A 13,406-nucleotide genomic window follows, 5' to 3' on the forward strand; every position below is an offset into this window, starting at 1 on the left:
CAGGCTGTACTGGTGTTATTAGAAATAAGATGGGTTACAGGCTGTACTGGTGTTATTAGAAATAAGATGGGTTACAGGCTGTACTGGTGTTATTAGAAATAAGATGGGTTACAGGCTGTACTGGTGTTATTAGAAATAAGATGGGTACAGGCTGTACTGGTGTTATTAGAAATAAGATGGGTTACAGGCTGTACTGGTGTTATTAGAAATAAGATGGGTTACAGGCTGTACTGGTGTTATTAGAAATAAGATGGGTTACAGGCTGTACTGGTGTTATTAGAAATAAGATGGGTTACAGGCTGTACTGGTGTTATTAGAAATAAGATGGGTTACAGGCTGTACTGGTGTTATTAGAAATAAGATGGGTTACAGGCTGTACTGGTGTTATTAGAAATAAGATGGGTTACAGGCTGTACTGGTGTTATTAGAAATAAGATGGGTTACAGGCTGTACTGGTGTTATTAGAAATAAGATGGGTTACAGGCTGTACTGGTGTTATTAGAAATAAGATGGGTTACAGGCTGTTACTGGTGTTATTAGAAATAAGATGGGTTACAGGCTGTACTGGTGTTATTAGAAATAAGATGGGTTACAGGCTGTACTGGTGTTATTAGAAATAAGATGGGTTACAGGCTGTACTGGTGTTATTAGAAATAAGATGGGTTACAGGCTGTACTGGTGTTATTAGAAATAAGATGGGTTACAGGCTGTACTGGTGTTATTAGAAATAAGATGGGTTACAGGCTGTACTGGTGTTATTAGAAATAAGATGGGTTACAGGCTGTACTGGTGTTATTAGAAATAAGATGGGTTACAGGCTGTACTGGTGTTATTAGAAATAAGATGGGTTACAGGCTGTACTGGTGTTATTAGAAATAAGATGGGTTACAGGCTGTACTGGTGTTATTAGAAATAAGATGGGTTACAGGCTGTACTGGTGTTATTAGAAATAAGATGGGTTACAGGCTGTACTGGTGTTATTAGAAATAAGATGGGTTACAGGCTGTACTGGTGTTATTAGAAATAAGATGGGTTACAGGCTGTACTGGTGTTATTAGAAATAAGATGGGTTACAGGCTGTACTGGTGTTATTAGAAATAAGATGGGTTACAGGCTGTACTGGTGTTATTAGAAATAAGATGGGTTACAGGCTGTACTGGTGTTATTAGAAATAAGATGGGTTACAGGCTGTACTGGTGTTATTAGAAATAAGATGGGTTACAGGCTGTACTGGTGTTATTAGAAATAAGATGGGTTACAGGCTGTACTGGTGTTATTAGAAATAAGATGGGTTACAGGCTGTACTGGTGTTATTAGAAATAAGATGGGTTACAGGCTGTACTGGTGTTATTTAGAAATAAGATGGGTTACAGGCTGTACTGGTGTTATTAGAAATAAGATGGGTTACAGGCTGTACTGGTGTTATTAGAAATAAGATGGGTTACAGGCTGTACTGGTGTTATTAGAAATAAGATGGGTTACAGGCTGTACTGGTGTTATTAGAAATAAGATGGGTTACAGGCTGTACTGGTGTTATTAGAAATAAGATGGGTTACAGGCTGTACTGGTGTTATTAGAAATAAGATGGGTTACAGGCTGTACTGGTGTTATTAGAAATAAGATGGGTTACAGGCTGTACTGGTGTTATTAGAAATAAGATGGGTTACAGGCTGTACTGGTGTTATTAGAAATAAGATGGGTTACAGGCTGTACTGGTGTTATTAGAAATAAGATGGGTTACAGGCTGTACTGGTGTTATTAGAAATAAGATGGGTTACAGGCTGTACTGGTGTTATTAGAAATAAGATGGGTTACAGGCTGTACTGGTGTTATTAGAAATAAGATGGGTTACAGGCTGTACTGGTGTATTAGAAATAAGATGGGTTACAGGCTGTACTGGTGTTATTAGAAATAAGATGGGTTACAGGCTGTACTGGTGTTATTAGAAATAAGATGGGTTACAGGCTGTACTGGTGTTATTAGAAATAAGATGGGTTACAGGCTGTACTGGTGTTATTAGAAATAAGATGGGTTACAGGCTGTACTGGTGTTATTAGAAATAAGATGGGTTACAGGCTGTACTGGTGTTATTAGAAATAAGATGGGTTACAGGCTGTACTGGTGTTATTAGAATAAGATGGGTTACAGGCTGTACTGGTGTTATTAGAAATAAGATGGGTTACAGGCTGTACTGGTGTTATTAGAAATAAGATGGGTTACAGGCTGTACTGGTGTTATTAGAAATAAGATGGGTTACAGGCTGTACTGGTGTTATTAGAAATAAGATGGTTACAGGCTGTACTGGTGTTATTAGAAATAAGATGGGTTACAGGCTGTACTGGTGTTATTAGAAATAAGATGGGTTACAGGCTGTACTGGTGTTATTAGAAATAAGATGGGTTACAGGCTGTACTGGTGTTATTAGAAATAAGATGGGTTACAGGCTGTACTGGTGTTATTAGAAATAAGATGGGTTACAGGCTGTACTGGTGTTATTAGAAATAGATGGGTTACAGGCTGTACTGGTGTTATTAGAAATAAGATGGGTTACAGGCTGTACTGGTGTTATTAGAAATAAGATGGGTTACAGGCTGTACTGGTGTTATTAGAAATAAGATGGGTTACAGGCTGTACTGGTGTTATTAGAAATAAGATGGGTTACAGGCTGTACTGGTGTTATTAGAAATAAGATGGGTTACAGGCTGTACTGGTGTTATTAGAAATAAGATGGGTTACAGGCTGTACTGGTGTTATTAGAAATAAGATGGGTTACAGGCTGTACTGGTGTTATTAGAAATAAGATGGGTTACAGGCTGTACTGGTGTTATTAGAAATAAGATGGGTTACAGGCTGTACTGGTGTTATTAGAAATAAGATGGGTTATAGGCTGTACTGGTGTTATTAGAAATAAGATGGGTTATAGGCTGTACTGGTGTTATTAGAAATAAGATGGGTTATAGGCTGTACTGGTGTTATTAGAAATAAGATGGGTTATAGGCTGTACTGGTGTTATTAGAAATAAGATGGGTTATAGGCTGTACTGGTGTTATTAGAAATAAGATGGGTTATAGGCTGTACTGGTGTTATTAGAAATAAGATGGGTTATAGGCTGTACTGGTGTTATTAGAAATAAGATGGGTTATAGGCTGTACTGGTGTTATTAGAAATAAGATGGGTTATAGGCTGTACTGGTGTTATTAGAAATAAGATGGGTTATAGGCTGTACTGGTGTTATTAGAAATAAGATGGGTTATAGGCTGTACTGGTGTTATTAGAAATAAGATGGGTTATAGGCTGTACTGGTGTTATTAGAAATAAGATGGGTTATAGGCTGTACTGGTGTTATTAGAAATAAGATGGGTTATAGGCTGTACTGGTGTTATTAGAAATAAGATGGGTTATAGGCTGTACTGGTGTTATTAGAAATAAGATGGGTTATAGGCTGTACTGGTGTTATTAGAAATAAGATGGGTTATAGGCTGTACTGGTGTTATTAGAAATAAGATGGGTTATAGGCTGTACTGGTGTTATTAGAAATAAGATGGGTTATAGGCTGTACTGGTGTTATTAGAAATAAGATGGGTTATAGGCTGTACTGGTGTTATTAGAAATAAGATGGGTTATAGGCTGTACTGGTGTTATTAGAAATAAGATGGGTTATAGGCTGTACTGGTGTTATTAGAAATAAGATGGGTTATAGGCTGTACTGGTGTTATTAGAAATAAGATGGGTTACAGGCTGTACTGGTGTTATTAGAAATAAGATGGGTTATAGGCTGTACTGGTGTTATTAGAAATAAGATGGGTTATAGGCTGTACTGGTGTTATTAGAAATAAGATGGGTTATAGGCTGTACTGGTGTTATTAGAAATAAGATGGGTTATAGGCTGTACTGGTGTTATTAGAAATAAGATGGGTTATAGGCTGTACTGGTGTTATTAGAAATAAGATGGGTTATAGGCTGTACTGGTGTTATTAGAAATAAGATGGGTTATAGGCTGTACTGGTGTTATTAGAAATAAGATGGGTTATAGGCTGTACTGGTGTTATTAGAAATAAGATGGGTTATAGGCTGTACTGGTGTTATTAGAAATAAGATGGGTTATAGGCTGTACTGGTGTTATTAGAAATAAGATGGGTTATAGGCTGTACTGGTGTTATTAGAAATAAGATGGGTTATAGGCTGTACTGGTGTTATTAGAAATAAGATGGGTTATAGGCTGTACTGGTGTTATTAGAAATAAGATGGGTTATAGGCTGTACTGGTGTTATTAGAAATAAGATGGGTTATAGGCTGTACTGGTGTTATTAGAAATAAGATGGGTTATAGGCTGTACTGGTGTTATTAGAAATAAGATGGGTTATAGGCTGTACTGGTGTTATTAGAAATAAGATGGGTTATAGGCTGTACTGGTGTTATTAGAAATAAGATGGGTTATAGGCTGTACTGGTGTTATTAGAAATAAGATGGGTTATAGGCTGTACTGGTGTTATTAGAAATAAGATGGGTTACAGGCTGTACTGGTGTTATTAGAAATAAGATGGGTTACAGGCTGTACTGGTGTTATTAGAAATAAGATGGGTTACAGGCTGTACTGGTGTTATTAGAAATAAGATGGGTTACAGGCTGTACTGGTGTTATTAGAAATAAGATGGGTTACAGGCTGTACTGGTGTTATTAGAAATAAGATGGGTTATAGGCTGTACTGGTGTTATTAGAAATAAGATGGGTTATAGGCTGTACTGGTGTTATTAAGATGGGTTACAGGCTGTACTGGTGTTATTAGAAATAAGATGGGTTAAAGGCTGTACTGGTGTTATTAGAAATAAGATGGGTTATAGGCTGTACTGGTGTTATTAGAAATAAGATGGGTTATAGGCTGTACTGGTGTTATTAGAAATAAGATGGGTTATAGGCTGTACTGGTGTTATTAAGATGGGTTACAGGCTGTACTGGTGTTATTAGAAATAAGATGGGTTAAAGGCTGTACTGGTGTTATTAGAAATAAGATGTACTGTTGATCGCTCGATTAAGTTGAGAATTTTAATAACTAAAATAGATTAGAGTCTTTCCATTGTCTTCTCTTTTTCAGCCATTTGCTTTCCAAAATATGTTTTCCCATGAAACATTGCGATATGTCTGGCTGGGCCTCTTCTTTTCACTGACAGTCACAACTCAACAATCATCTTTTTCTATTTGTATTTATTATGGATCCCCATTAGTTCCTGCCGAGGCAGCAGCTACTCTTCCTGGGGTTTATTATAGATCCCCATTAGTTCCTGCCGAGGCAGCAGCTACTCTTCCTGGGGTTTATTATGGATCCCCATTAGTTCCTGCCAAGGCAGCAGCTACTCTTCCTGGGGTTTATTATGGATCCCCATTAGTTCCTGCCAAGGCAGCAGCTACTCTTCCTGGGGTTTATTATGGATCCCCATTAGTTCCAGCCAAGGCAGCAGCTACTCTTCCTGGGGTTTATTATGGATCCCCATTAGTTCCTGCCAAGGCAGCAGCTACTCTTCCTGGGGTTCATTATGGATCCCCATTAGTTCCTGTCAAGGCAGCAGCTACTCTTCATGGGGTTCATTATGGATCCCCATTAGTTCCTGCCAAGGCAGCAGCTACTCTTCCTGGGGTTTATTATGGATCCCCATTAGTTCCTTCCAAGGAAGCAGCTACTCTTCCTGGGGTCCAGCAACATTAAAGCAGTTATACATTTTAAAACCAATACAATACAATCATAACATATTAAGTGTGATGCCCTCAGAGCTCTACTCTTCTACCACATGCCTATAACACAAACTCCATGTGTACGTGTGTATAGTGAGTATGTTATGGTGTGTTAGTATGCATGGGTCTGTGTATTTTGGTACTGCTGCCCAAATAGCTCACGGTGCCTTTCCTTCCTATTTAAAACAATACAGCTAACGGAGACTGTAATGATCCTCTATGGCCAAATCATGCTTTAGTAGCCTATTGTGAATGACTGTATTTATCGCTGTATAGACACGAGTAGGCTAATGAGGCTATATAATTGACTTTAGGGAAAGCTTCCCCTAGACTTATTGAACACGCTGGGAAAGCTCTCATCCATACCCTTTACCACATCATTTCACACCAAGGTTGTAGCAGAGATGGTGCTATGACCCAGGTCTGATACCAGACCGGTGGACACTTAGAAGACAATTTCGAGAGAGGGCGATAATTATTTAGGTCGATGGGATTGACCATCGAGGGAGCACATGGGACGCCTTCCAGCAGTACAAACCCAGAAACGCTCATCATCTGGCTCCTTCCCAAGGGCCTGATTTTGCTTGATATCTCCTGCAGCATGAGGGTAGTCTCCTCTGACACCAGAGGATGTGGGAACATCACGTAACAGAGGTCAGATGTAATCAACCTTGGACTTCTACTCTCCGTTCTCCAGCCAACAATGGTTATCTAATACAACCTGATTCCACAGAGCAGAGCTTTGATTGGAATGGTTAGGGTAATTAAAGGACTGTGGCTCTCTTTGGCTTTCAGACGTTCAGACTCACGACTTCCTCATCAACACTTTGCGGCTGAGCCTTTGTTGCTCCTAGACGTTTTCACTTCACGATAACAGCACTTACAGTTGACCGGGGCAGTTGACCGGGGGCAGCTCTAGCAGGGCAGAGATTTTACGAACTGACTTGTTGGAAAGGTGACATCCTATGATGGTGACATGTTGAAAGTCACTGAGCTCTTCAGTAAGGCCCATTCTACCACCAACGTTTGTCTATGGAGATTGCATGGCTGTGTGCTCGATTTTATTTACCTGTCAGCAACGGGTGTGGCTGAAATAGCCGAATTCACTAATTTGAAGGGGTGTCCACATACTTTTGTATATATAGTGTATCTATACACAAGATGATGTGACAGCAAACATTCCTGATCTACACAGCAACACAACCAGTGTGATAACTGGTGTGACAACCAGTGTGACATCCAGTGTGACAACCGGTGTGACATCCAATGTGACAACCAGTGTGACAACCAGTGTGACAACCAGTGTGACAACCAGTGTGACAACCCTAACATACCCTGTTAAACAACCAGACTGTATTTAATTAATCTGAAATGCAACAACCTTCTGGGCACAGACGTCAGTTCAACATCTAGTTTTGATTTACATTTGGTTGAGTTGTCAACTAACGTGAATTCAACGTGAAATCAACAACAACAAAAAAAGGTCACCGCGCCATTGGATTTAGGTTAAAAGTTGGGTGAAAAAAAGACAACATTCCCTTGTGTTGATGACTTTTTGCAAATCCAATCAGTTTTCCACGTTTATTCAACGTCATCACATTACATTTTTGTTGTTGTTGTTGTTGTTGAAATGACGTAGAAACAACGTTGATTGAACCAGTTTTTGGCCAGTGGGAGGCGAAGGGAGGATTACACTAACTCCCTCACAGAGACTCGTTGGAATGGCTGAACGACAACACATCATTGGTGCCTGTCCCATTTTGGTGTTACATGTACTCTTATAGGGAGTGTCGTATTCATTAGATGTTACAGGCAAATTAGTGAGTCTGTTGATCTCGATTTTACAGTAAAATGAGTGAGTCTGTTGATCTCGATGTTACTGTAAAATGTGTGAGTCTGTTGATCTAGATTTTACAGTAAAATTAGTGAGTCTGTTGATCTCGATTTTACTGTAAAATGTGTGTCTGGTGATCTAGGTTTTTGTTGATGCTCTTTTGAACCCTTTAATGTGCATCTGTGTGGTGCTTCCTGGGGGAGACAGCCAGTCGGGTTCTGGGTTTATCCCTGTCCCTGCTCTTTAACCCATCCTCTCAGTCCCAAAAGCTGAATCCTAACCCTAAGACTCATTAGCTGGAGTCACCAGATAAACACACTATCCAGACTACCCCCTTACTCACTAACTCCCTCCTGGCCTGTCTGCTGCCAGGTACTGCTGCCAGGTACTGCTGTCCTGTTCTGGAGCATCCTGTTCGTCTGGGTGGGTCTATTTGAGGTGAAGAGAGATTTATGTGTACAGGAGCCTCTCTCCTTATGTTCTTGTCTCTCTGTATACACACATCCTGACAGCTGAAAAACCTCATTAAGCACACTCACGCTACTCAGCCAGTGCTTTATGCTGAACCACTTCCAGACACAATTTGATCTATTCTGGGCCAGCCACTCTTAAATAGTACCCGGACCAGTACAGGTGAAACACCTTCCCACTAACGAGACGGCAACCAGTACAGGTGTAACACATACTGACTAACGAGGTAACGCAGATCGGTGCGCCCTACGTGCTAACGAGCTATTCAAAACATAAAAACATAAAAACCAAAACCTGTAACATTATTGATGTGTATATTGATGTATATAGTGATGTGTATATTGATGTATATAGTGATGTGTATATTGATGTATATAGTGATGTGTATATTGATGTATATGTTGATGTGTATATTGATGTATATGTTGATGTGTATATTGATGTATATGTTGATGTGTATATTGATGTGTATATTGATGTATATAGTGATGTGTATATTGATGTATATAGTGATATGTATATTGATGTGTATAGTGATGTGTATAGTGATGTGTATAGTGATGTGTATAGTGATGTGTATAGTGATGTGTATAGTGATGTGTATAGTGATGTGTATAGTGATGTGTATAGTGATGTATATAGTGATGTATATAGTGATGTATATAGTGATGTATATAGTGATGTGTATATTGATGTATACTGCTCAAAAAAATAAAGGGAACACTTAAACAACACATCCTAGATCTGAATGAAAGAAATAATCTTATTAAATACTTTTTTCTTTACATAGTTGAATGTGCTGACAACAAAATCACACAAAAAGAATCAATGGAAATCCAATTTATCAACCCATGGAGGTCTGGATTTGGAGTCACACTCAAAATTAAAGTGGAAAACCACACTACAGGCTGATCCAACTTTGATGTAATGTCCTTCAAACAAGTCAAAATGAGGCTCAGTAGTGTGTGTGGCCTTCACGTGCCTGTATGACCTCCCTACAACGCCTGGGCATGCTCCTGATGAGGTGGCGGATAGTCTCCTGAGGGATCTCCTCCCAGACCTGGACTAAAGCATCCGCCAACTCCTGGACAGTCTGTGGTGCAATGTGGCGTTGGTGGATGGAGCGAGACATGATGTCCCAGATGTGCTCAATTGGATTCAGGTCTGGGGAACGGGCGGGCCAGTCCATAGCATCAATGCCTTCCTCTTGCAGGAACTGCTGACACACTCCAGCCACATGAGGTCTAGCATTGTCTTGCATTAGGAGGAACCCAGGGCCAACCGCACCAGCATATGGTCTCACAAGGGGTCTGAGGATCTCATCTCGGTACCTAATGGCAGTCAGGCTACCTCTGGCGAGCACATGGAGGGCTGTGCGGCCCCCCAAAGAAATGCCACCCCACACCATGACTGGCCCACCGCCAAACCGGTCATGCTGGAGGATGTTGCAGGCAGCAGAACGTTCTCCACGGCGTCTCCAGACTCTGTCACGTCTGTCACGTGCTCAGTGTGAACCTGCTTTCATCTGTGAAGAGCACAGGGCGCCAGTGGCGAATTTGCCGATCTTGGTGTTCTCTGACAAATGCCAAACGTCCTGCACGGAGTTGGGCTGTAAGCACAACCCCCACCTGTGGATGTCGGGCCCTCATATCACCCTCATGGAGTCTGTTTCTGACCATTTTTGAGCAGACACATGCACATTTGTGGCCTGCTGGAGGTCATTTTGCAGGGCTCTGGCAGTGCTTCACCTGCTCCTCCTTGCACAAAGGCGGAGGTAGCGGTCCTGCTGCTGGGTTGTTGCCCTCCTACGGCCTCCTCCACGTCTCCTGATGTACTGGCCAGTCTCCTGGTAGCGCCTCCATGCTCTGGACACTACGCTGACAGACACAGCAAACCTTCTTGCCACAGCTCGCATTGATGTGCCATCCTGGATGAGCTGCACTACCTGAGCCACTTGTGTGGGTTGTAGACTCCGTCTCATGCTACCACTAGAGTGAAAGCACCGCCAGCATTCAAAAGAGACCAAAACATCAGCCAGGAAGCATAGGAACTGAGAAGTGGTCTGTGGTCCCCACCTGCAGAACCACTCCTTTATTGGGGGTGTCTTGCTAATTGCCTATAATTTCCACCTGTTGTCTATTCCATTTGCACAACAGCATGTGAAATTTATTGTCAATCAGTGTTGCTTCCTAAGTGGACAGTTTGATTTCACAGAAGTGTGATTGACTTGGAGTTACATTGTGTTGTTTAAGTGTTCCCTTTATTTTTTTGAGCAGTGTATATAGTGATGTATATATTGATGTATATAGGGATGTGTATATTGATGTATATAGGGATGTGTATATTGATGTGTATAGTGATGTATATAGTGATGTATATAGTGATGTATATAGTGATGTATATAGTGATGTATATAGGGATGTATATAGGGATGTATATAGGGATGTATATATTGATGTATAGGGATGTGTATAGGGATGTGTATAGGGATGTGTATAGGGATGTGTATATTGATGTGTATATCGATGTGTATATCGATGTGTATATCGATGTATATATCGATGTATATAGTGATGTATATAGTGATGTATATAGGGATGTGTATATTGATGTATATATTGATGTGTATATTGATGTGTATATTGATGTGTATATTGATGTATATATTGATTTATATAGTGATGTGTATAGCGAAAATAAAGACACCTTGGTCTCTGCATTGACTCCCTGTCTAAATGAAGACACCCTGGTCTCAGCATTGACTCCCTGTCTAAATAAGGACACCTTGGTCTCAGCATTGACTCCCTGTCTAAATAAACACACCTTGGTCTCAGCATTGACTCCCTGTCTAAATAAAGACACCTTGGTCTCAGCATTGACTCCCTGTCTAAATAAAGACACCTTGGTCTCAGCATTGACTCCCTGTCTAAATGAAGACACCCTGGTCTCTGCATTGACTCCCTGTCTAAATAAAGACACCCTGGTCTCAGCATTGACTCCCTGTCTAAATAAAGAGACCTCTCAGCATTGACTCCCTGTCTAAATAAAGACACCTTGGTTTCAGCATTGACTCCCTGTCTAAATGAAGACACCTTGGTCTCAGCACTGACTCCCTGTCTAAATAAACACACCTTGGTCTCAGCATTGACTCCCTGTCTAAATAAACACACCTTAGTCTCAGCATTGACTCCCTGTCTAAATAGACACCCTGGTCTCAGCATTGACTCCCTGTCTAAATAGACACCCTGGTCTCAGCATTGACTCCCTGTCTAAATAAAGAGACCTCTCAGCATTGACTCCCTGTCTAAATAAAGACACCTTAGTCTCAGCATTGACTCCCTGTCTAAATAAAGGTTCAATAAAATAAATAGGTGTTGATTGTCGCCCCGGTGCTTTCATCACGCAGGGCGGGACATGGGGTGAAAGGTTAGAAGGGATGTTAAGTGCTGACACTGGGCCACGGGGAGGAAGGGTAAGGGGTAGAGGGGTGGGAGACAAGAATGGGGACGACGAGTGAGAAGGGAGGAGTTTAACAATAGCGCCTTAGTGGTTCAGGGGTCACGATGACATCACAGGGGTCGTTAGCGTGTACTTAGACATGACACATCACACCCTGGCAGGATATGCATAGAGGAAAAGAGATCAGGACTCTCGTATTTGGCAGGGTTCAAAGGGTAGACTTCAGATACATTCTCTCTGTGTTTCCCATGTGGGGCTGTGCGGTCTCCTTTCATGCCTAGTGACATAGGTAGTGCCGATGCCCCTACGAGCTATAGGTAACATTGTATGCCATTCGAAGGTTGATGGACCACGGGGAAGGTGATGTCATCATTCACCATGAGATAGACTGCCTGGTCTATGGGCTGATGAGATCGACAGGGCTGGACTTAAGATAAGAGGCTCCTCCTTGTGCGTTAAACAACAGACATTTAGAAGTGTGTAACATGTGGAAATGTAGTAAACTTGTTTTAAAGTTGTCCTTTCCCAAGGACAGGCAGTCCAGCTGCATCCTGCGATTGAGCTATCCCAACCCAGAGCAGAGCTCAGCAGTCTAGCTATCCCAGCCCAGAGCTCAGCAGTCTACCTATCCCAGCCCAGCCCAGAGCTCAGCAGTCTAGCTATCCCAGCCCAGCCCAGAGCTCAGCAGTCTAGCTATCCCAGCCCAAGCAGAGCTCAGCAGTCTAGCTATCCCAGCCCAGAGCAGAGCTCAGCAGTCTAGCTATCCCAGCCCAGAGCAGAGCTCAGCAGTCTAGCTATCCCAGCCCAGAGCAGAGCTCAGCAGTCTAGCTATCCCAGCCCAGCACAGAGCTCAGCAGTCTAGCTATCCCAGCCCAGCACAGAGCTCAGCAGTCTAGCTATCCCAGCCCAGCACAGAGCTCAGCAGTCTAGCTATCCCAGCACAGAGCAGAGCTCAGAATGCCTATTGTGTCTGGCTGTGTCTCACTGCTGCTACTGCTGCTATTACTACTAGGCTAGAACACATATCCTGCTGCATAAAGTACTGTAAACCATATTCTAGCGTCTCTTTACTAGCGAAATAACCCACTATTGTTTGTTTTTCATTTGCAGGAGGAGAGGACCGCTGTAAAACACAATACAAAAACCTACGCGACATAAAAAGTGCTCACTGCTCGTAAAGCTGTAACAAAGACGCTCCCGGTTCACGCAATCACTTTGAAACGAAACAACGTTTCGGAGCTGCTGCAATGCCTCAAAATAGTTTGTTTAGACTTTTATCTTACCTTTACAAAGAAAGAATCCATTTAAAATAAATGATCCTCCCAAAAACTCTTCTAATCTTAGATTCCAGGTTGCACAGTAGCGCTGAGGCTGAATATGTAATGCCGGATGATTTCCACTCCCGAGCTGACGTCAAGATGAGAGAAGTTCCATTCCTTTCTTCTCTCCAAACGGGAATCCAGATCAGGTAAAACACGAATTCCTATTAACGTCCCAGTAAAAAAGAAAAAACAAGCAGTTGTTAACTGGATTTAAAACAGGTCAAAATAAATGAACAGCCCGCCGGTGTGGGATAGGGCGCAGCCGCGTCCCGTGGACCGTGTATTCTAACCGGTATGAATGAGGACGGCGTTTTGAGCTCCGTCATTGGAGGTGGAGCTTGAAGCGGTAGACCCCATGGAGCACGCCCTTATTGGAACAATGTAACAGCACTATCTACTGCACTGATGAGGAGGAGGAGGAGGATGTTATCATCATTTTCATTTATATTATTAGTAGTTTGGTGGGTTGTAGTTTTATACAGTAGTAGTTCTTATGTTATCAATCACATCACACTAAGATACATGTAAAAAGGGTTCTGATTGCCGAAGCATATGTTGTTCAAGGGTCAGGGTTATCCAGGGTTATCCAGGGT

The 13,406-nt window shown here is 41.7% G+C and overlaps 1 protein-coding gene across 2 annotated transcripts in view; it reads right to left on the reverse strand.

Annotated features, from left to right (window-relative positions):
• The window catches only part of LOC115161451 (unconventional myosin-X), a 282,041-nt gene extending 268,932 nt beyond the window's left edge, over positions 1 to 13,109 (reverse strand). For both annotated transcript variants that reach the window (XM_029712440.1, XM_029712439.1), the window contains exon 1: positions 12,775 to 13,109. In XM_029712440.1, the coding sequence (XP_029568300.1) occupies positions 12,775 to 12,795 (21 nt within the window). In that variant the 5' untranslated portion in view covers positions 12,796 to 13,109. The remainder of the gene's footprint in view (positions 1 to 12,774) is intronic.
• Positions 13,110 to 13,406: the final 297 nt, after the last annotated feature.

The sequence above is a fragment of the Salmo trutta genome, chromosome 24 (assembly GCF_901001165.1).
Source record: "Salmo trutta chromosome 24, fSalTru1.1, whole genome shotgun sequence".
NCBI classification, from domain to species: Eukaryota; Metazoa; Chordata; class Actinopteri; order Salmoniformes; family Salmonidae; genus Salmo; species Salmo trutta.